Source organism: Neomonachus schauinslandi, chromosome 6 (genome assembly GCF_002201575.2).
Source record: "Neomonachus schauinslandi chromosome 6, ASM220157v2, whole genome shotgun sequence".
NCBI classification, from domain to species: domain Eukaryota; kingdom Metazoa; phylum Chordata; class Mammalia; order Carnivora; family Phocidae; genus Neomonachus; species Neomonachus schauinslandi.
This window is the reverse complement of record NC_058408.1, coordinates 6,701,665-6,724,825: the sequence shown is the minus strand read 5'-3', so window position 1 is coordinate 6,724,825 and position 23,161 is coordinate 6,701,665. Positions and strand designations below refer to the sequence as shown.

The 23,161-nt window shown below is 41.9% G+C and overlaps 1 protein-coding gene across 1 annotated transcript in view; it reads right to left on the bottom strand.

Annotated features, from left to right (window-relative positions):
- The window catches only part of DDR2 (discoidin domain receptor tyrosine kinase 2), a 54,016-nt gene that overhangs the window by 6,032 nt on the left and 24,823 nt on the right, over nt 1-23,161 (bottom strand). Inside the window, exons 2-12 of the mRNA XM_021698428.2 lie at nt 22,559-22,661; nt 20,898-21,129; nt 20,453-20,600; nt 19,965-20,070; nt 15,691-15,874; nt 11,830-12,073; nt 8,319-8,381; nt 7,394-7,524; nt 4,743-4,953; nt 3,117-3,340; nt 1,778-1,905 (exon numbers count right to left, since the gene is read on the bottom strand). Of these exons, the coding sequence (XP_021554103.1) occupies nt 1,778-1,905; nt 3,117-3,340; nt 4,743-4,953; nt 7,394-7,524; nt 8,319-8,381; nt 11,830-12,073; nt 15,691-15,874; nt 19,965-20,070; nt 20,453-20,600; nt 20,898-21,129; nt 22,559-22,661 (1,774 nt within the window). The remainder of the gene's footprint in view (nt 1-1,777; nt 1,906-3,116; nt 3,341-4,742; nt 4,954-7,393; nt 7,525-8,318; nt 8,382-11,829; nt 12,074-15,690; nt 15,875-19,964; nt 20,071-20,452; nt 20,601-20,897; nt 21,130-22,558; nt 22,662-23,161) is intronic.

Genomic DNA, 23,161 nt, shown 5'->3' with positions numbered 1-23,161 from the left:
TGGGGTATTTACCTTTTTAAAAGCCATGGACTCACTCTACTAATAAAGCAAAGAAATCTTTTATAAAGTGAATAATGATCCTTTGGTTTGTCTGGTAAGTCTTTATTTTTCTCATACTGGCTGTTTGTAGTACAGGACACACCAGCAGTCACTCATAACACACACTGAGCAACCTGTTCAAAACAGAGCTGTTTAAAGCTCATGGTAGTAATGTGGAGTCATTTCAAAAACAGTACTCACTTGACCAAGACTGGAACTGTTTGAGTACCCCACCCTTGAGTCTCAAAATGTGCTCTCACCTGCCCAGGAACAATATTTGGGTCAGTGAGACCACCAGCCCACATTCTTAAAACTATCAGAGCAGATGAGTTATGAATCCCCGTGAGTTTTCTAAGAACCCTGGACTGGGAGTCATACTGTGTCAATATAAAACCTTTGAAATCAATGCAGTCCTGATGTGACACACCCCCTCTTTCATTCCCCCTCCACTCAAAACCAGGGGTTTCCACAGCTTGTGGAGACCAGAGTCTAGGCCATCCTTCACTGCTAAATTGCAGTGGGCACAGGTGGAGGGACACCAAACCTCACCAGCCAAAACAATGGGCAAACGCTTTGTTATATCCTATGTTTTTTTTTCTTCTTGCTACTCTCTCCAATTGTGTGCTAAGGTTAATATTAAGAATATTCCCTCTCTTTAAGGGACCCAGAGGATGTCATTTTTCATGCATACTAATGTCTTTAAGATTGAGGTTCTCACAGTTAAAATTCCAGTTCTGTTCCCTCACCTTTCTTTCTTCTTCACATCCTGTCTACTGTAAGACTTTTTTTTTAATTAATTAATTTATTTATTTTTAAAATTTTATTTTATTTTATTATGTTATGTTAGTCACCATACAATACATCGTTAGTTTTTGCAAGACTTTTAATGAAACTCTACCATTCTTGGCATTTCCAATAATTTGGGGAAGAGGACTAATAAGCTTTCTCTCACTTTGGATATCAGTGAGACAAATCAAGTCAACACAAATGGGAAAACACATACGTTACCCAGATGTGCAGACTTTTCTGAGACACAGACAACCAGCTTTCAACCAGCATGCCTCTTTGGGTGAGGATTAACTCACCATTACTGTAATGGAAAGGCTGTCAGACAATGGAGTATGGCTGGAAACTTACGTAGAATTTACGTAGAATTCCCTAGATCCTATTCTACGCAATTTACGTAGAAAAGGACCCAAGAGACTATTAGCCAGTTTGGGACACTGCTAAAGGACTGTAGGATCCTTTTGCTTTGAGGTCCATGGATACTTTTCCAAGTAGAGGTAGCTTCTCATTTTGGGGGTTGCTGGACATAGAAGAAAAGGAGCATAAAAGAGAAAACAAAGGAATGAGAAAGTAAAAGGAATAAAGGAGAAGGGAGGAGACTTAGCAAGAAAGTTGTGTGTGAACGTGGAAGCCAGCCAAGAGGCGGTAATGACATTCGGGAGTACGTCTGTTCATCATGGTCGAAGGAGCACATATTCAGGCTCTGTGCAAAGGGAGTTCAGAAGTCAACCCGCTAATTCAATGGAAAGTGGACACCTGCATTTGCCAGAGATAGAGAAGAGAGATGAGGCCTGCAGGCCCATCAGAAAAAGAGAGCACAACAGTGAAAGGTGAGGCAGCTCACAGACCTTCCCATCTCAAAAGAAAAAAAAATTGCTCAAAGGTTTCTAGAAGTATTCCTGATCCTGAAGGTGAAATACATAAAGGAAAATTCAAAATGCAGACCACAGACCTGGCATTCTTGTTGGCATCTGCTCGAAGCATTTTCACGGCCACCAGGACAGGCTGGTTGGCACTGACATCTAGGGCAAAATCTTTATCTTTGAATTTTTCCATCCCCTCCACTTCACAGAGATGAACCTAGACAAAAGTCATCTAGTCTCAGCATCATCGTTTCTCCGGAAGATGGCTCAGTACTCTTGCTGGGCATTTCCTGGAGATAAGCTAACTCTTACAACTCAAGCAAAATCATCAAAAGACTATTAAGATACACGTAACATACCTTTAATTCAAATAGCCGAGACAAACAGGGGTAAATTACCCAGCTAATATGACATGTTACTACTTTATAAAAGAAACATACATTGATTGGAATGCTAAATTTGTGAATGAATCTACAACATAGCATTTTACTCCAGTACAGTCCACTATAAAATGTCGCTCGGCATAAATGCTCCCATTTTGATTCAAGGAAGTTTAGTTACCGGTTCATACAAAACATTTCTTCTCTAAGGTAATCCCTTAGTATGGCGTTAGCATTATAAGTAACCCCTATGTATTAGTAACAGAATAATGAGCCTGTGTTTTCAACCCCGGGGACAGGATGAGTACATATGACATCACAAACAGATGCCATGAACTCTTCCACCAACACCAAACCTACCCAAGGGCAAAGCATACCACCCACACTGAAAACCAAGAACACGTTCTTCTATCTCATCTGGTGTTCAGATGGCACCATTGAAGGGCTCCTGTTGCCACTTAAATCATGGCTTTGGATTCTCAGAAGGTTCACGTGACTGATGTAAGAGTGCAAAGTCACTGTGACATGGAGGGCGACTGGGAAGAGTGCTCCTCCTTATCTCAGTTGGCAATTCATTCCCTCGTGGCTGAGTCTGGGACTCAAGTCAGGGGCGAGGTTGTTTTTGACCACTTTACACATAACTCCCATGGAAAAGAGGAAAACAAAGTGGCTATCAAGTAGCAGCATGTTCTTGGACAGTTTATCAAAGATGATTACATCTTACGGGTCCCCACCCTCTGTAACCTATTGTAAAAAAAATTTGAAAATACTGAATGTTTTTCAGGATATCTGAAGTCTAGTGACTTGCTGGCTTTAAAAACTATACAGAAATCAGAAGACCCAGGAAGCTTTGTGAGCTCTTTCACAAAGATGAGGTGGACCCAATCCCAGCCTTCTAGAGGGCAAGGAAAGGAGAGATGAGTGAAGGAGACATTCTGGTATGAATCCACTTTGGAAGGGGCACTTTTCTGCTCTCCTGGCTATTTTTATTCAACCACCATCTTTGGGATACCAAGGACTGGAGACCCCCAAAAAAGATTCAACTCACCTCCCCAAACTGGCCTTCTCCCAGCTTCTCCTTGAACGTTAGGAGTTTCCTGGGGAACTCTTCCACAGCCACATCTTTCCCTGAAAGCAGGTCCATGGTAACAGCAGGCACTGAGTAGGTGTTGCCTCCAGTCACCCCCTGCAGGTTCACAATGTCAGCCTCTGCGTAGTGGGGTGCTCCCTCGGGCCCGCTGGTCTGGGCCGGCTTCACAACGCCACTGCAGCCTGGGAAGACACCCGCAATGAGCCCAACTCCAAGGGGCATCTTTGGAGATCCTTCCAGGAAGAAAATCTGAGAGGAAGGCCAGGAATGCCCTGAAGACAGCCTATGCTACTCCATGCCATTCTCACTCAGAGAAGGGTCCCTCTAGAGACCCTTTCTTGTGGCCTTCGGAATGTGGAACATCACTTTCTCTCTTCTTCTTCTTAAACTACGTGATCATTAACAACCTCCTTGGCTAATCTTAGGGGAATTGTGGTGAAGCTAGAGGACAGTTTATGTTATATAAGGGCAGGAAGTTGGAAGACTTAATCGCGTATTTCTATAATTTTAAGACACCGTCATTGATTTAATAACCTATTTTAGGGATTAAATAACTTTCTGATGATCTAGTTTAAGATACATCCTTCCTTAAAAAAATTAAAATATGAGAGGGGAAATGTTTTAAGACTTTAGAAAATAGGTAAATTACTTTAGTTCAGCCTAGGAAATAAATTAGTTTACATCCTTTATTCTCGCTATCTCTGTAAAATTCCCTGAGTTCAATGTGCTCCTTCAATGTTTGCTATCCACTGAGTGATAAATACATGTGAGTTTCCTCTCTTCCTTTGAGAAGAGCCCTTGAAAAGCCTATGCGCTCCCAGTCAGTCCTGTCTACTTCTCCATCTGGCTCTCCCCTGAACACAAATTCTTCTACTGACTTTGGTCACTCTTCAGTTGCTGACCTTCTGGAAAAGCTGCTCTGAGCCTCAGTGATGACCCCAGAGTCCCTTCTGATGTCATTCTGCAGCACTTTTTTGAAAAACACTGGATGTGAATCATTTGGCACTGCTTTACCAAAGCAATGCTTTTCTTGAAGAAAGGCAAGAAATATTTGCTGTCATAAAAGATCTTATATTATTCTAATAAATTTCCACCAAAGAGAAATAAACAAAAATTAGATAAACTCAGTTATCTTGAGGGCTAGAAAACTGGGAATTCCAGGATGTCTTTAGCTTCATTAATTTATTTTCTCCAGGTGAAATGCTAGTCCTGAATTTACTGCTAATGATGTTTGGTATTGGGTGAATAGCCTATCTGGGCCTCCTCATCTTCTTCCTATGGAAAATGAGGAGACCAGACTAGTTGGACTGCTTAGGTTCTTCTGGCGTTAACACTTTAGTGACACCCTTTATTTACTTTCTTTCTCTTCTGACCTGAGGGTCCCTTTAAACACCTACTATTTGATTAAACACTTGAGAAGCACTCAGATTAGGGTAGGAGCCATGGTAGATCAATCTGGAAAGACAGTGTGGACTTATCAGGGAAATGTGGACTTCTCTTGATGAAAACCAGATTTGGTTGAGTAGGAGCCAAGTGTCACACCTTCATAGTGCCTGTCATTCTCTGCCACTGTGTCATCCTCACCTGACTCTTCCTCCCCTGGAGCAAACTCTGGGAGTTTTCGTATCAGCCTCGATGGCTCCTGGTAGTCAGGTCGAAGGGGAAAGATGCGATCGTAAGTGGAATTGGACTCCTGCTCACTTGGTGATGAGGAGCGGTTGTTGTTGAACATGCTGGACTCACTGGGCAGAGAAAGGCTGACTGTCATTTCATCATCCAGCATCCTCCGGGAAGCCTGAATGAGAAGGATGGGGAAGGCATGTTAGCACAAAGGGGATCATGGCTTCCTCCTCTTCTGAGACCCAGCTCTTCCACTCAGGTGAAATACCTCTCTATTACTCTTCAACTCTGCAAGCACAAGTGACAGGGATGCAGTCTGGCTCCACAAATGCCTGGGTCGTAGAAACTTAGAATAATCCTTCATTGACCCCCTAACTTCTGTGCTACCAACATTCATTAACTTTCATTGAAGCATGTATAAGCATTATTTACATGACAATATGAGAACCTATCAGTAGCCAATCAAAGATCTCAATCCTGCAGAGTTTTCAATGTTCTATTAAGTAGTGGGTTTTTGCAGACCTATCCCTTAATTGGTTTGATTTTGTGTAGACACATTAAAATGCTCATTCACTCAACAAATGTGCTGTAACATGATGGGTCAGTAGTCTACCTGATCACTCTGGCACTGTAGACTAGGGTAATATGCCCTCAATCCTGCATTTTTACTAACCAAAAATAAAATGGCTATAAAATGGGAAAGGAAATCCCTGGGGATACTGAGGTGAATTACACCCAACAAAAGAAGAAAAAGAATAAAATAACAAATTGTTTTGGCATCCTATCCAATGTGACCTGCCTGTTCCTTCCAAAGGAAAATGAATATATGTGACTATTTGGATTTGAACACGTAAAACGTCCCACTCCAACAAACACACTTTGGGTGCTCAATGGAGAGACTTAGATGTCTGCTTCATCCCCTGGACTGAAAAGTCCTTTATTGCAGTAACACCCCCAATACTGAGCACGGAACCCAGCACATAGTAGGTACTCAATAACAATGGGTTAACTCTCTCAAAGAAAAAATGTTAAGGACACTGCCAAAAGGATCCTACAAATAATGGTTAGTCTAAAGCTATTTTGAATAGCTTTCTTGGAATACATGTGTATGCTTAAGGGTTTTATACACACACACAGACACAAAACATACACACAAATCTGTCACCAGGAAAAAGTCCTGTGTCATTCCAGAGCATCTGGAGTTGTCTTACTAGGATATACAGGGTAGAAAGAATTTCTTGAAGGACCAAGTTAAATATTTCAGGGCAAAATTGTTGCTCTCCCTTTTACTTGAAGGGTCTCCAATCCAACACTCCTCTTCCAGTCCGTGGACATATTCCAATTAGACTCCCAAGAAAGACCGAGAGAAGTGTGGCAAATTCTGGCTCCAATAAAGAGAAAAATAGTTCATAGAGTATAGAACGCAGATTCCCTCTTCCCAGTTAAAACGCAGTCATAACAAAATACTCAATAAGACACACCTCAGCTTCAAGCCATCCCATGAACCTGCAGTCCACCAGCTTCTACTACCACCAGCACCCTTTGTTGCCCCTCACCCTGAATTTAGACACCTCGTGTGTTCTGGCATTCTAGAAGAAAGGTCTTGAATTGCCTCAAAGCTCAGAGCTTTTATAACCTCTCAGTCCACACCCATTTGAACTCATTGATCAGTGAAGATGTCCATGGCCAATTATAGAAACACTTAATCATCAGCAGACCCCAAGAGCATCAGATACTTAGCAGAAGTGCCCAGAGAATTGCTATCTAGCCTAAGAAACCAAGAAAAGTCATAGATAATCCATCTTTGCTGGGATATATATATATTTGGAAGTTGACAAATTTCAAGACTGACAATTGGAATGAGCATAGAAAATAGGATATCAGTTGTATGATCTTGAGCAAATCACATTTTCTCAACAGAAAAAGAGTTAAATATAACTACTAGGCCCAGCTCACTGTTATTCAATGAGGTTCAAGTAAAATAATACACATGAAAAAAGGCCTTGCAGGTTGTCAAATGTTAGACAAATGTGTAAAATCTTATTCAAATAAGTTAGATTGGACAAAGCAAATCTGAGGAGGGACCCAGAAGGAGGCATAAGCATAACTTCCAAGTACATAAAGAAGTAGAAATAGGACTATGAAAAACTTGGCTTGGATATTAATGAGGCTAAATGTTTTTCTGCACCACACATGCACGTGTGTAAATAACAGAAGAAAAGGAACAGCATTATCAGAAATTTTAGGTAGGTAGCAGCTGTGCATCTGTTAATTTTTTAAAAAATACAGATGCCTGCACTCCCCTCCAAACCCAGTGGATCAAAACCTTCAAGGGAGATGCTTGAGTTGAGATTCAATGTATTAGGAAGAGTTTTCTGGGTTTTCTAGGGAGGTTCCAAAATCCCCATTCCAAACATGAGAAAATGGACTTAGCTTATTCTTTTCTGACTCCCTTCAGCACCAAGCTTCACCACTCCCAGGCTTCTCAGTGGCCTCGGTTAACACTCTAAGCATTTATAAGTTCTTATAGTTTGCCTTTTCTCCTGGGGTAACAATGGCTTAGGCAAGGCAAATGGAGCAGGTTCCTATCCCATGACTGCTCTGCACTTCCTCACCTTCTCCAGCATTTTCTGCCAGAACTGTCTCCAGAGGATGATGACAATGATGGCCAGGAGGATGAAGATGATGGCCACCAAGCAGCCAATCAGGATCCGGGTATTGCTGTCATCGACTTTAAGCATTGGATCTGCGACCAGGAAGAGAAAGATGGAGAACACCATCATCTCACGGGGCAAGGAAAAGCATGAGGTACTGGGCCAGAGACAGAAAGGTAGAACCTTTTCCTTCAGGATAATTCTGCAAGATGCCAACTTAACACTTCTGCTTAGTTTCGGTCTTGCTACTCTGGTATGACTTTGCTCCTCCATTGTACACACCTCCTCCTTGGGACCATAGCCTCCTCCTCCACATGTATCAGACTGGATAATGGAGACATTTTCCTTTGGTCCCCAAATTTTGTTCCTTTATTACCACAGCCTAGATCTACTGGCTCATAATCACACTTCATGAAAAATAGGTGAAGAGTCCCTTTGGAGACACTTGATCATATGTGTTTCCCAGATTGCTGACTCGTATGGCCAGTGACCACCTGAAGCCCTGGATACACTTTAGCATATATCTCCAATTAGAGAGACTACCATTTTGTTTAATGGACTTCCATCCATTCATTGAGATCCCCACTATGGGTCTTACCTAGAAATGTCCCTTTCCTTGTTTCTGTTCCAAGCTACCCAAACTTCCATGAAGCAATTGGAACAACTCCAGACTCTGCTTTAGCTGAAGAGTCACATGAACCAGCAGTGAGGAGAGTGAGTTTGGGCCCTTTACTTTGGAGCCTCCCTTTCCAGAAACCCCTTCATCCAAAGCCAGCTGGTATAAAGCCTCCTACACAGACAGTCAGGCTCTTGCAAATTTCCACCCTTCTTCATCCTCTAGAAGGCCTCTTCAACTTTAACTTTTATAACTAGAAATCACACATACCATAGGTTGTGGGTGCCACAGGTGAGGTGGGCAGGGCCCCAGAGTTGTTGTACATTGCAGCATCTGTTACAAAACAAGCATGAGTCAGAGCCAGGGAGAAGACAGCTAAGTAGTGGTTTTTCTGGAGGTAGATTGTGACCTAGCACATTGTGAAATCAATCTAGTAGGTTGCCATCAGCCTTTCTTAAAAATAAAGTCATATAATATTCTAAATTTTAAAAATCACCATTCATCTAGACAGTAAGGGCAACTCTTGTTTTGTAAAATGTTTGTTTAAATGATACTAGGTGTCATGGTACAAAAAAAGTTTAAGAAAGAGTGGCTCAGTGGGCTGTGACCATGCATTATCATAAAGCATGCACAGGAAGTCAGACTCAAATTCAGGAAAATGTAGAGAGAACATGATGGGTAAGCAGGCATGGGACAGATAGTGCTAAGAGGCTCTTTCTTTCAAGGAAATTAAGTTGTTTTCACTATGCTCATTGACCTAGCCCTTTAATTTATAAATCAAGCCTTCACCCTTATAGGTAGATTATTGATACTGGGGTGTCCTTTACTGTGATGTACAAGCTTCTAAAACTAGACCCCAAAAGCATATTTGCTAGATTGACGTTGGCAACTCATTCTCCCCTCTGATTTGTCTAACCAAGGAGGTCAGAATTAGAATATGCATTTCCCTTCAAGAAGCATGCTCTCCATAAGTCCTAATTTTTCTTCTTCTTAGCAATATTACACAAATTGGGAGGTTTCTAGCATCTACATGTACTTTTCTGCGTTGAGTCCTCAGGCTCCAATGGAAATGAACATTGTCATGATATCAGATTTAAAACTCAAGAGATTCCCAGGAGTCAAAAACTGTAGTCCTTAGCTGCAATTACTCTGCCAAGAGAATAGAATCCCTGAGGATGGATGGGGAATCTGTGGTCTTCCAGTTAACACAGTGTAATGACACTGTTTTTGAACATCTAAATAATCTCTACTCTTAATAAATACTTCATATAAAATAATCAATCCATTTATTCTTAAATTAAATCTTTATAACAGAAGGCAGTGAGGCGCCAAACCTGTTTTTCTAAACAGATGTTCTATTTCCTTATCAGTACATCTTAGTGAGCAAAACATCTTGAAATTCTCTTCTTTTAAAAATTAAATCGGGGGGGCGCCTGGGTGGCTCAGTCGTTAAGCGTCTGCCTTCGGCTCAGGTCACGATCCCAGGGTCCTGGGATCGAGCCCCGCATCGGATTCCCTGCTCTGCAGGAAGCCTGCTTCTCCCTCTCCCTCTCCCCCTGCTTGTGATCCTGCTCTCACTGTGTCTCTCTCTGTCAAATAAATAAATAAAATCTTAAAAAAAAAAAAATTAAATCAGGGGAGCCTGGGTGGTTCAGTCAGGTAAGCGTCCGACTCTTGATTTCGGCTCAGGTCATGATCTCAGGGTCAGGGATCAAGTCCCATGTTGGGCTCCACGCTCAGCATGGATTCTGCTTGTCCCCTTCCCTCTGCTCATCTCTCTCTCTCATAAATAAATAAAATATTAAAATAAATAAATAAATAAAAACTTTAAAAAATAAAAGTTAAGCCAGGAAGCATGGGGTCTTTGCTTTATCTTCACATTAGTCTCTCCTCCTATCTTCCCTTATTTTTCGCCTATATTTCTTGACCAGGTCCAGTGCAAGGCTCACTCTTTTGACTCTGTTAAAAAGCCACTCTCTACTGACCTCTCTCTTGATCACTTATTGTTGGTATCACTTGGAGCATCTTTTGGAAAATCGCTGTGTGGGTTTTGTACCCCATCTACATTGCAGTGGTATAGACAATGTCCTAAATGCCTTTTAACTTTTCAGGACTCAGCACAATCTCTACTGTCCAGTTTGTGGTCTCTAAGCACCATTCTCCACTAAAAGGAACCACAACTGCTTAAGGAAATGGTTGGCTTCATATCTGGAACAAAACGTTCAAAAAGAACTTGGGTAATTTTGTTCTTCCAGAAAATAAGACATTTATCAAAGGCTTATAGGGTCAGATCCAAAGAACACAGAGCCAGCTTAAAGGTGTGTGCTCTGGTCAAATGCAAGACAATGTGAGCATCAGAAAGAATTAATAATTGCAATTGATTAAAGATTTTGTTTATTTTTATTTATTTGACAGAGAGAGAGAAACAGCATGAGAGGGGATAGGGTCAGAGGGAGAAGCAGGCTCCCCGCTGAGCCGGAGCCAGATGTGGGACTCGATCCCGGGACTCCAGGATCATGACCTGAGCCAAAGGCAGTCGCTTAACCAACTGAGCCACCCAGGCGCCCGATAATTGCAATTGATTAAACATATTGAATTTATTTTAAAAAAGCAATGAGTCCATAATGATACTAAAAAGCAAAACAAGTATGAAAAACAAAAACAAAACTCATTAGACATTACTGAAGGTTCCTAGGGCATCAACTCTGAAAACTGATGAAGGGAAAAAAATTAATCATGTATCCTGCCCTTCCAATGTGAACTGTATCTCAGAGTAAGCAAGTTCATGTAGTCAGAAGAAATTCAGCTGATAAATGCAGAAGGAATGCAAGAATTAGAAAAATCACCATTTAGCAATCCCTAATGAAATAAGTAATTCAAGCAGTGGTCACCAGTTTGTGGGGATAACCTGAGCCCAGAAATCAACCTTAGCATCACTAAAGGTGAAAGAATCTAACACTACATCCCCATGATGAGGTTCAACAGCGTTATCTATGATGAGGTTCAAAGGACACAGCTAAATTAAATGTACATCACAAAAAGCAATCAGCCAAACCAGAACAGATTTTTTTTTTTTTAAAGGACTCTTTTATATTAAAAGAGACACTTAGGAATATAATAAAGGAAATCCCCCAAGAGGGCCTTATTTGGATCCGAATTTGATCAAGCCAACTGTATGGACAATATTAGACAATGAGAGATACTTGAATGTGGGCAGCCTATTAGATAATATTAAGGAATTACCTATTAACAAATGGTGTTAGATGTTATAATGCTTTATGCTTATAAGGCATGATGCTTATAAAGAAGATGTTATTTTCTTAGATGTATTCTCAAATTTTTAGTAATGAAATCAAATAATGTCTCAAATTTGCTTAAAATACTACAGTGAAAAGGGAAAAATATATAAAACAAGATTGGCACATCATCAGTGGTTAGTAAGGCTGAGAGACTGACGAGGGTTCATTGTTCTCTACTTTTGTATATATTTATAAATTTTCATTTAAATATTTTAATAGTGTGCTTCCCCTTAACTGGCTTAATTTATACCGTTTTAACTCATTGTGCTCTCATGTTCTAATCCTTTATTTTACATGCCTTTTAAACAAATACGTGAGAGCCCAGTAAATATTCTAGTCGTGCGGAAGATTCCTCTATCCACCAATGAGAAACCACCGTGCAACCCTCTTCCTCAGATACCCGCCAATGAGCAGCTCCAGCATGCACCTGCCTCCTTCACCACCCTGCTCCCACTTCCACAGGAGGCCCCCCGGCTCCCAACCTGATTGGAAGGTGATCTCACTGAACATCATCCAGGTGTCAGCAAAGTGGTATTGGCACTTGATGGCGCTGGCCATGCGGTGGTGGAGGGGCACGGTGACGAACCGAGCACTGGGGTTGACGTCGTCCAGGACGAGGGGGAAGGACACGGAGTTCGGTTCCCACTCATTGGCCTCCGAGCGGAAGTAGCACTGCACCTCCTTAAAAATCTTCACACCTTTGGCAAACATGTTGTTGCAGTGGACCTGGCAGAGAAGGAGGCATGTGAGGGACAGGCTGACACCCAAAAGTGGCACGGGGACACAGGGCAACCTAACCTGGTAAAATCTCCCATCTGCCCATTTCTCTGAGCCCCGCACTTGGTGAATAGTTGCTCTGCAGTCTCTTGGACTTGCCTTTCTATCTTCTTCACAGCGGCCGTGATACGTTGGTCTGACCCTCTAAAACCGGGGCAGTTCCCCCAGTCCCCTCTCTGCAACTGTGTGTCCCCGGCCACCTCATTTCCTGTCGCCTCATCAGTTAAGTGAGGGCTGGACCAGCATCCTCTCGGGGGCCTTCCTTGCCCTTAACACTCCCACATCTCTAACCCTCCCCAACACACTGTCTGTCCACCCGGAAGCAAGCTATTCTGGACTGAGGTAAGGGGACGCCCTCCCTCCTCGTTCCTCTCAGGTATGCGCTAAAGCCCGTCTACTCCTTCCAACAGGTTTAGTTGAGAAACCTGAACTCACACACATTCCAAAACAATTTCATCTTTCTCTTTAGAAATCTCATTTCAGGGGCCGTGTATTAGCATGTTTTAGCCAGAGACACAAGACTTAATAATCTGTCTTAATGAAGTTCAGTTTAGGTCAAGCCCTTCTGATGCGGGCATGGAATCTTCCTTAGGGATATTTTCTGAGATGAGAAAAGAAGGTCTTTCGGAAAGTAGCTTGCATCCTCTTGCTTGCGGCCCTGACTCTTCCACCAGGATATTTGTATGGCTTTTAAAAGGGTCATAAGAGTGCTCGCTTCGGCAGCACATATACTAAAAGGGTCATAAGAAACAAAGAACCCACAACAGTCATCTGGAGCACCTTGGTGTGTTCAACATCCTTCAAAAATGGAAGGTACATATTTGTAACTAGGTCAGGTCCCTGGTGGTAGTTCACTCACATTTCCTCTGGCTCAGTTGTACGTGGAAAATGGAGCTTCACTGGTCACTAGCCCCTGAATTAAAAGACCTCATAGGTTGGAAAAGCCTCATTGCCGTTCTGGGAACATATTTGGCTATTTGAATTTTAATGTCTCGCTTAGGCCCTGCACTGTAACCCTCCAACTGTCTTTGATACCCTCCTCTGCTCTCTGGATGGCAACTACAGGAACTACTGTTGAGAATTTATGTTTAGCTGAAGAAACAGCAGCAGTGGGTGTAGAAATGTTGTGATCGAAGAAATGAGCAGAGATACTCTGAAAGAATAGAATAAAATCACCTACTCTGACTCTCTATTTCTTAATGAGCTAGTGCTCAGGTAGGTGTGACCTGCCTATGGCCCGTCAACAACAGAATGGAGTCTAGAACCCTAGATTCCTAGTCCAGGGCTTTAGCAAGTACCACGCCACACAGAAATGGAGCAAGTTGCCTTAACTTCTCCATTTGGATTTTCCTGTAAATAGTTCTAATGATGAAAACATCTATTAGTATCTTCCTTGGGACGAATTAACCATTCCGGTTTACTGAGCACAAGTCAATGGAGCAAGGCTAAGAAAAAAAAATCCAAAAAATACCATCTAGAGCTTCAACAGATTTTTCAGATTTTTTTGCAATCTGCAAAGTGTTGGATAAGTAGCCTGTGGGGGAGGTAGTAATCTCTCCTACAGATGTTTTGGGAATTCTCCTGGAATGCAAATAAATAGTATAGAATTTCATTCCCCTGTGGATTCACATATTTATTTAATAAATACATTTTAAAAGGACATTAATATATTTCAATAGAATATTTTGACTGTATTTAAGGGGTGGGGGGATTCACAGTAATTTGCCTAGAAACCAATAACTACTTTCTAGAAGATACTAAGGACCTGAAAGTCATCTTTTATTTTTTTTGTCTCAGAAAAATTAAAATATGCTACAAACTTGTTTGGCCTCAAGAGGACTGACCCTAAGATAGCTCTTAGAAGCTCCTTGCACCTACTTACTGCACAATATGCTTCTGAATAATTCTGACCTGCGATAAACTAATTAAACAGGAGCTACGGGGGACTCAGGAAGATCAAAGTCTATTGACTAAATATTATAACTTTGTGGAGAGCTTAAAATACACTTTATTATTTATGAGACTAAAAATTATCCCAATGGTATATTTTTGTGAGTTGAGATACTTGTTCATAGGTTCATGTGGATATCTCACTATTCGGCAATAGAAATAAGTTTTCCTTGGAGGTATATTTTTGTCACTATGCATATTCCCCTCCTCCCTCCAGAAAACCCTGTGAAGAATAATGTGTCACACACAACTGCACACACTTATGTTTTACAACCTGCCAAGGAGCCATCCTTGAACAATATACAGGCAGATGGGCATGTGTTGATCCTTCTGTTCTCATCCTAAATGTTTGTTCATTTAACTAACAGCTATTAATCCAGTTAGGAGATATTATCACATTAACATGTGAGGGTAATATAATAGACATGGATTTCCTCTTTGGCTCCAAGTTTGTGCCAAGACTAACAAATTTTGATTTACTAGGGACCCTTAATGATAACACAGATTTCACTCTTCTGGGTCCTCATCTCATCCTACATACCTCCTTTTGCAAATAAATAGTGCCTTCCTCCACTGAACTGCAAATCATCCCAAGGGGATTTAGATAGAGGCAGCATCACCAATTTGTTGGCCATTAATATTCTGTACCCATCTATGAATAGGGAAAATAACAGATAAACAGGGATCCATGTGTGAGGTCAAATTCACTTGCCCACTCTCTTGGGCCTCATATTGGAGTCCTCTCATGCTCCTCAATAAACCAGTAAGAGTTATACATGAACCACAAATACTTCAGGGGTCTCCTTTACATTCAACAAAGGACTTTCTACTGTTAAGCCCCAGTTTTCCTCAAGCTTAGAGTTCAAGTTGGAGGAACTTGAAATATAGTAGGACAACCAGACAGATGTGCTGTTGCAATAGACAAGGAAACAAAGAACTCTGGAAACAGAAGCGTGCAGAGCCTTCTATCAAGATTTCTCAGTGCCCAGGGAGGAAGAAACAGGGTAGGTGCAGAAAGTGATTCCAAAGAAAAAATACAAATTCTCAATTTTCCAATTTCCAAAGAATTTCTCAATTCTTCCATTGAGAATTAGGGTGGCAATGAGCCAGCCTTACTGATAAAAGGCTGTCCCTGGGGAGCACTGGGCAGGGCCATAAAATGATTTCCATGGGCCCTATTTACTTTTGCTTTTGTGAGCCCCTCCCTCCATAAAAAAATTAAAATTGTATTTTAAAACCATGTCGTTAAACAGATGAAAATGATGTTTGACCCTAAAAGTTCTTTTTTCCCCTTGATGTTAAAAGAAGTTAGGTCTTCAAAGTATTGTGGGCTCTAGACACTGGACCCACTGTGCCTGATGGTATGTAGACTCTAATGTTGGAACAATAACAGAAAACATTGAGAAACAGTGACCTAGTCTAACCCCCTTATTTACAAATGAAGCAAGAAGCCCAGAGATGAAATGACTTGGAAACGCATGTAGCTTGTTAGTGGCAAAATACCGATTTGAATCCAGTTCTGCTGACACCACCCAAGGTTCTTTCTAGCATGCCTTTTCACTACACCATTATCTTGGCTTCCTTGGACACGTTCCACCACACCTAACACCACTGACCTTCATGGTCGTGAAATTCCTGATGCGGTCAAATTCAAAGATGATCTCGATGTAACCACTGGGGGCACTTTCATTCCTCCAGCCCACATAGTCATAGCCCGGCCACACATGGTATTCATGGGTCTGAGTGAAGTCGTCCAGGCCAGACACCCCATCTGTCAGCTGGCCCAACCCTTCAGTCATGCTGCTCAGGCCAAGGGAAGAGAAGGGAAAGGGAGAGAGGAACCTGGAATTAATTGCACATTCACAGAAGAGCTTTTATTCCCAGCTTCTTTACCCCGGGTTTTGTAAGAGTTGATTATCTTGAAGGTCGAAGGATTATGAAAAATCCAGTATATTTTATAGTATTGATGCATGTATCCTGGCATCAATGGAGAACAAAGAATTTCATATAAATGAATTTTACAAAATACTCAATGCTTACTCCTTTAGTAGCAAAGCTTTTAAACAATATTTTATCATTTTATAAGAAAAGCTTTCTTTTTTTTTTTATTCTTATGTTAATCCCCATACATTACATCATTAGTTTTAGATGAAGTGTTCCATGATTCATTGTTTGTGCATAACACCCAGTGCTCCATGCAGAATGTGCCCTCCTCAATACCCACCACCAGGCTAACCCATCCTCCCACCCCCCTCCCCTCTAGAACCCTCAGTTTGTTTTTCAGAGTCCATCGCCTATAAGAAAAGCTTTCTATAATCTATTGTATCCTTACCTATTCTTGTATACTGAATATAATATGTTTTTATATAATAATTCAGTATTATCAAATGCATTTGATTAATTCATCCATTAACGAGTAAATGAATGGATGGACAGATGCATAGAATGAACACCATAGTAGATATAGCACTTGACCATCACTCAGTAAATAGTCCCAGAGCTTGTTGGAAATTTTTCTGATTCTCCTTTGACTGTGTGTTATCATTTTTCAGTGAGTCAATTCCAGAGAAGCCAGTCATGCCCTCTTCTACCCCACATCCAACAACCCAATTTGATGTCAAACTAAAGGGAGGAAAAAAGTAATCAGTGGCAAATTTAAATACTAATTTATATGTAATTTTAATTAGATTTGTAGAATACTAGATTCATAGAATAAAATGCATGAATTACATGAGGGTCTCAGGCATTGGATTTAGTCTTGTTTTCTAGCTTGGCAGGCTTTCCACTTCTGATTGTAAGGCTCTTCTTGATTGGTATATGTGATGATTGTGTATTTATGTTAATTTGGCTATTTCTTTTTGGATTTCTATTCTATTTGGCTTCTTTTTATGGAGACACAGAGCAAGAACTCTCCACAGCAAGAACTTCTCTCTTCCTAAGCTCTGCATTTCAAGCTGTAAACTCTAAGTCAGGAGTCTCCCAAATGAAGAGATTGGGATACTCACCCTCAAGCAATAATACATGTGCCCTTTGAGGTAATGTAAAAAGTTATCAATTCACAAAAAAAAATAATAATTGAGTGATTATGCCAGCCTTACAGAAACACTTTTAAATTTATTTGTTCATTGACAAATGTTTGGCAAATTATAAAATTTGACTGGCCTTATCCACAGTGACCAGAGCCTGGATCTCCCTTCCAAGGATTTGCCATCTTTTTCTTCTCTCTACAGATCAGAAGGCTAGGAGAACATAAGTTTACTTGCAATAAATATATTTCCCATTGTCCCCAGAACAATAAATCCCCATGAAACTTACAAAAAGCAACACAAATGAAAAGTTAATTTCTTTTAGTCAAAATTAAATCAAATGGGGATGGGTAAGGACAAAAACTTCCCCCAGTTTACTTCATATCTTTTAGAATTGTTAGAATTACTATAACAAGCATGTACTACTTCTGTAATTTTTTTAGTTAAAAAAATAACTTTTGCTACTAAAACTATCTATTCCCAAGACTCTGAATCAGGTACTTATACCTCATCATTCAGGCACACTCCAAAGAGATAACCCCACTACCTAAGTTACCAAGTGGAAGGTGATTGTGTCGAAATCTCTGCAATTATTCTTGACCTTTCCTCTGTTACCAGTACCTGCCTTATTTATCCATTTGAATATCCTGCCAGTCCCTTAAATTTATATCCCAAACTAAATCCATCACTATCTCTTTCTAAACTAAATCTTTCACCTAAGTTTCCCATTCCTGCCCATTATATTCTCTTTCATGCTCAGTGGCTCATTGAAAGTGCCTGGCACACCATATGTACCAAAATAGGACTGTTGATGAATAAATGCCATCCCCAAGGTTTCATCTACCTCTTTTACTCATTTACACCCAATCAGATTGCAAATGGTCCCTACATGAATGTCTCCTCCTCCCGTTTTGGCCTTGGTCCTTCATTCTTTTCATCGGACAGAGGTTGCAATTAGAAAATGTCCCTCATCACCTCTTCTTATCACTTACATCTAACCTTTGCGAGCTGCTTGATTAGTCTGTCTAAAGCACAGTTCCAATCTTGTCCTTCCCCAGCTTTAAAAATCTTCAATGACTTGTTCTGTTGATGATTATGTTGATGAAGAAAAAACAACTCCTCCTCCTGGCCCTGACATTCAGGTTCCTCCAAAATATGACATCATCTTTCCAATCAAGCTTTTCATCTACTATTTTGCTACATAAGTATGACTGGTGGTTAACTAAATGATTGATCTTTAGCAGTCATTCCCCTAAACTTTACAGTGTGATTCTTTTGTCATTATGCTATTCACTCTGCCTCAAATGCCATTTCAAGATTCTTTACCTGTGAAAGTTCCACCCATCGTTTGGGGCCCACTTCAGTCCATCATGTCTTTTCTGGTTTTCCAAATCAGATAAAAACTTACATGTATTTAGCACTTTACCTTTACAAAATGCTTTTCTTATACATTTTTATCACTTAAGCAAACGGAAGTAACTTTGATGACATGAATCCAGGTGTTTTCACTCCCAGTGCTGTGCTTTCCTACCCTAGCTTACTCTTTCCTTTGAACCCCAGAGCACTCATAAGATTTCTCTTACCCTTATGCTTGTATCACAGTAATTTGTATCCTGGTTTAGTCCCCATTCCTAACTGTGAGCTTCTTAAAGGTAGGATCCAGGACTTCTTTATATTTCTGAATACCTACCAAGTCTGGCCAAATTCACTGTAGGTAGCAACAGTGGATTAGCAAAGATTTATTAACCTAAAATGAATTCAACTGATCTCTGATTTTCTCTATGCCTTGAATAAATGCTGGTTAGGGAGCAGCTGAGTGAAATGATGCCCAGACAATTTAAGTGAACGGGGAGCAACAGTGACTAAGCAGATGGAAAGGAAGTAGCTGGAAATCGACTACTGGATGAGTCAGGTCTTCACTCAGGGGATGGCAGCTGGGGGAGGGAGGGGCAGGAGTTTATTCTTTACACTTAAAACAATGGAGGTGCTGTAATCCCTCACTCCTCTTCCTGAGACTAATTTCATCCTCTGTCAACCACTAGAAACCTCTATCATCTAGTCTGAACCTAACCTCTCTCCCAGGCTCAATCTTTGCAGACAAAGACCAAGCTAAGAGAGAGAAGAGTGTCAAAGTGGACTAGAAGAATGGCAAGGCTCAGGGTGAAGTGAGATAGGTAGGAACATCTCTCATCCAACCCTAAATTCCTACTGTGTCTGATCAGTTTCCTCCACCATGGCCCATTTAAGGACTACCCACTGGCCCTTTCTGCTGCTCCCAGCTCAAGTTTCTGCTATAGTCAGGCCATTCCTGTCCTCAGCCCTGTTCCCTTTCCTCTGCTCCCTTCTACCTGCCTCCTCTACTCTAAATCATATCATCCTAGAAACTCTCCTTGTTTATCATAAACCTTACGAGTCTCCTTTTCACGACTGCCAAAGCATTTACATATATGGGGTTCATTCTTCCTGAACTTCTTGACCTGTCCAATTTAGTATACTTATAACTTCAATTCTTCTGGTCCTTTGTCTCCATAAGTAGGCCATTATTTGTGTTAGACCATATTTCCTGTTTTAAGGGTCAAAAAAATTATGGCTACCATACTTAGAACTATACCACAATTTCAGCTCTTGTTTTGTGTAATTTATTGTTTCCCCTGTCTTCCCAAACATAGGATCTAAGTTCCTTGCAAATAAAGAATCCCTATTTTACTTCATCTACATTATTTCAACAATGCCTAATACAGGGTCTAAATAAACACCAGTTGGTTGACTGGTTGATTAATTATTAATCCCAAGCCAAACTAAAATATTATTCTCTTCTAGTGGCCACTTTCCCATTCTGATGACCAAAGGTTCCCAGAATTTACCTGTACCCAACAGCTCCATCATAGACGGAATCATTCAGGTAAATGATGGAGCCTCCAGGGAGTACAAACTGCTGTCCAGCTGGAGCATTGTAAGACACCAAGCCATCTGCCAAAGGAAACACAGATATGTCAGTGCCTTAGGAAGGAGAGGCAACTACTGCTCAGACCAACTATCCCAGGGAGCCACACGAGACTTCAAGGGTGCAATCTTGTTCAGCGTGTCTGCACAGGACTCAATCTGGGCACAAAGGGAGCACCACTGAGGAGCACTCCTCAGTGGCAGTCAGTGAAATGACTCAGAATGCATCATTTAGTGTATAGAGCACCAAGCCTTGGTGGAGGAACAATGTCCTTTCTTGACTCTAACCTAGAGGGAATCGCTTCACTCCAGAGATTACTAATCCCATACCTTTCTGACTTGTCTGCCTTTATTTTCCAGGGGTTGGGGTTTTTAATAAGGTCTATAAGCTTTCTCTCTGGAGACCTACCTAGCCAGACACAGCCATAAAGCTCCACCCGCATGCACACATTCATGGAGTGGTCAGTGACTGGAATGAAGCGGACAAATCTGGCCACGATGGGTGGCTCCAAGTCCTTTAGGAAAATGTCATAGGGGTTACTATTCCCATCCAGCACCTGAGAAGAGAGAAGAGAAAGAGCGGGAAGATGCCTCATATGAGGTTATGCTGACTTTTCCTCATCACCCCTTTCATGGACCCTCTCTTTTGAATTGAAGGAGCAGAATGCATCCTTTCAGCTTTCTCAGCAGCCTTGCTATTCCTCCCGGTCCCTCCACCCTGCCCTCCCTCATCTTCGGTCACACATTGACAAGGGCATGCACATACCTATAAGACAGCCTGTGTACTTCCTCTTCTAGCCTAAGTCAAAATATGGTCCTGGACATCTCAGGGTCTGGATGTCTCTTCTTCCTACCTGTTTCCCATGCCGGTTCCGCCAAGAGATCCAGCGAGTGCCATCCCGACTGTAATTGATCTTGTACATGGGGGCAAACTCAATGCCATGGCCCCCAGCATGGCGCCCTTGGGTCCCCACCAGAGTGATAAAGTGCAGGGTGTGCAAGTCAATCTGTAGGAACTCCTTCAGGTCATCGGGTTCCACTGGAACCTCAGGGCACCAGGCTCCATCCCCTTCTTCTGAATCCAGCCTTGAGACATGGGGTTGGAGAGACAGAGAGGAACCATGACACTAGAGTTATTTACCAATCCACAGCAAGAAGCTGCCCCATCCTGAGGGGAGAGAGCAGGCTGGGACCCCACTCTGAAAAGACTCTTCAGGTCTCCCCTCTGGCCTGACTGCCACCACCTGTGGTCAGTCCCCTGTCTCCGGGGCACTATGAAACCCAGAAAGACACTTACCACCAGGACCTAGAGGCCTTCAGATCAGATGTAGTCTTTATTTCTCATCCTGATTTAAAGACCTCAAGGGAAGTGAAACCCGTTCTACCCTATATTACCCCATGAGTCATTTTACCACCCCTTTCCACTTTCAGTCCCAGCAGAACAAGGGTGGCCACCCCTTGCTTGGATATGAAGCTATAGGAAGGAGGAAAGAGGGATCATAAGATCCCCAGTGTGGGCTATGTAATGCAGTGGAATTTTAACCAACAGGATGGGCATGGCAGCCCAGCAAAAAGCCATGGGAACCCATGATGAGAGTGAGGGGTAGGAGTGCATTAGGGGAGTAGTAAATAATCTGGTTTCATTTTATTACCTCCAAGCTGAGCTACCAGTGAGCAAAATTGTGAAATCAGTATAAGGCTTATTTTGGGAGCCTCTTACCACTTTCCCTCTTCCCTAGAATGTGCCTTTTCTCACAGATGTCACCTACTCATTGCTGTTCTCGTCCAACCCCACCAACCATCACTCTCACCTTTCACATACTAAGAAATTATGGGGAAGATTTACTAAGGCTGCTTTTCTTATGGGTGATTCCATCTTAACAGAAATCAACACTTTACAACAAAAGAATTAGATTCCAGGAGGAGGAGGATTATGCCCTCACAAGCAGAGTAGTTTTTGACACGGGGGTTCACTGCTTTAGAGGACCCCTGCAATTAGGGCACTAGGAACCCACCATACTCTTTATGGATGAGGATGACCCTTCTATGAGGTATCGTTGAGAGAAGGGAAGAATTTATTGGAGGCCTCAGTATATGCTTAAAGCCTTGATGCTTTGCACTGTGAGTGATGTTTCACAGACACCCACTAAGAAGAGGACCGGGTCTCCTAGCTCCCAGTGTCCTACCTCATCTGCACCTCCCTACCTACCACTGTCGCCAGCTTCCTGCAGTTGCTCATAGCGAGAAGGTGAGTAAAGCAAACCCATTGCACATCAGTGAACCCATCTGTTGTGGGCAGTGCCGCGCAAGGCCCTGTGACTAGGATGGGGTTGCCAGACCAGCACATGGTGCCCAGCCCTGAATTCTCTTCCTGAAAACATACAGGACAGGTGCACTTGATGTCCTTCCCTCACGCCTACAGCTCCCACCAAATACCACCCTTCTTCCCCAGTCCCTTGAGTCAGAAAATGGATCCAACCCAGGACTCAGGCTTTCTTGGGGTATCCAACCTCACCTTCCATATTTGGCAGCTGTGGATTCTGACCACTGACTGGAAGCTGTGATGTCCTCGTCTGGAATGTGGCCTCCTGACATTCCCAGAGGATAGCGGCATATGGCTGGACCAAGAGAAACCAAAGAAAAATAGAGAGGAAATACTTTTCTTTTTATTTCCAAAGATTCCCTGCCCCTTGTAGGAATAACATAATTGATTATTGGACAGGGAAACAGAGGACTTAAGTTTTCCAAAGTCTTTCTATGACCCCAGTTTGATCACCCTGACTCAGCCTTTTCTCCCTGGCCCTGCCTCCAAACTTACTAGCATCCAATCCCTTGAGCACTGACCTTCAGCCACACCTATCTTTTGGTCCAAAATTTGACAAGTAATGTAATATAATGCAGTGTGCTGATTTATCCTTTTATTTGGTAATAAGCCCATGGCCCATCCCCATTCCCCTCTTAGCAGATGTGCACTTCTAATCAGTTTCCCAACTGTGCTGAATCATCCTCACAGTCACCAGGTACCACCTGTGACCCAAAACATTCTTTTTTCTAGGTAGCTGATTGCACAAAATTATGGCACAAAGCCAACAAACTCTCCTATGAAGGGACTGAACAC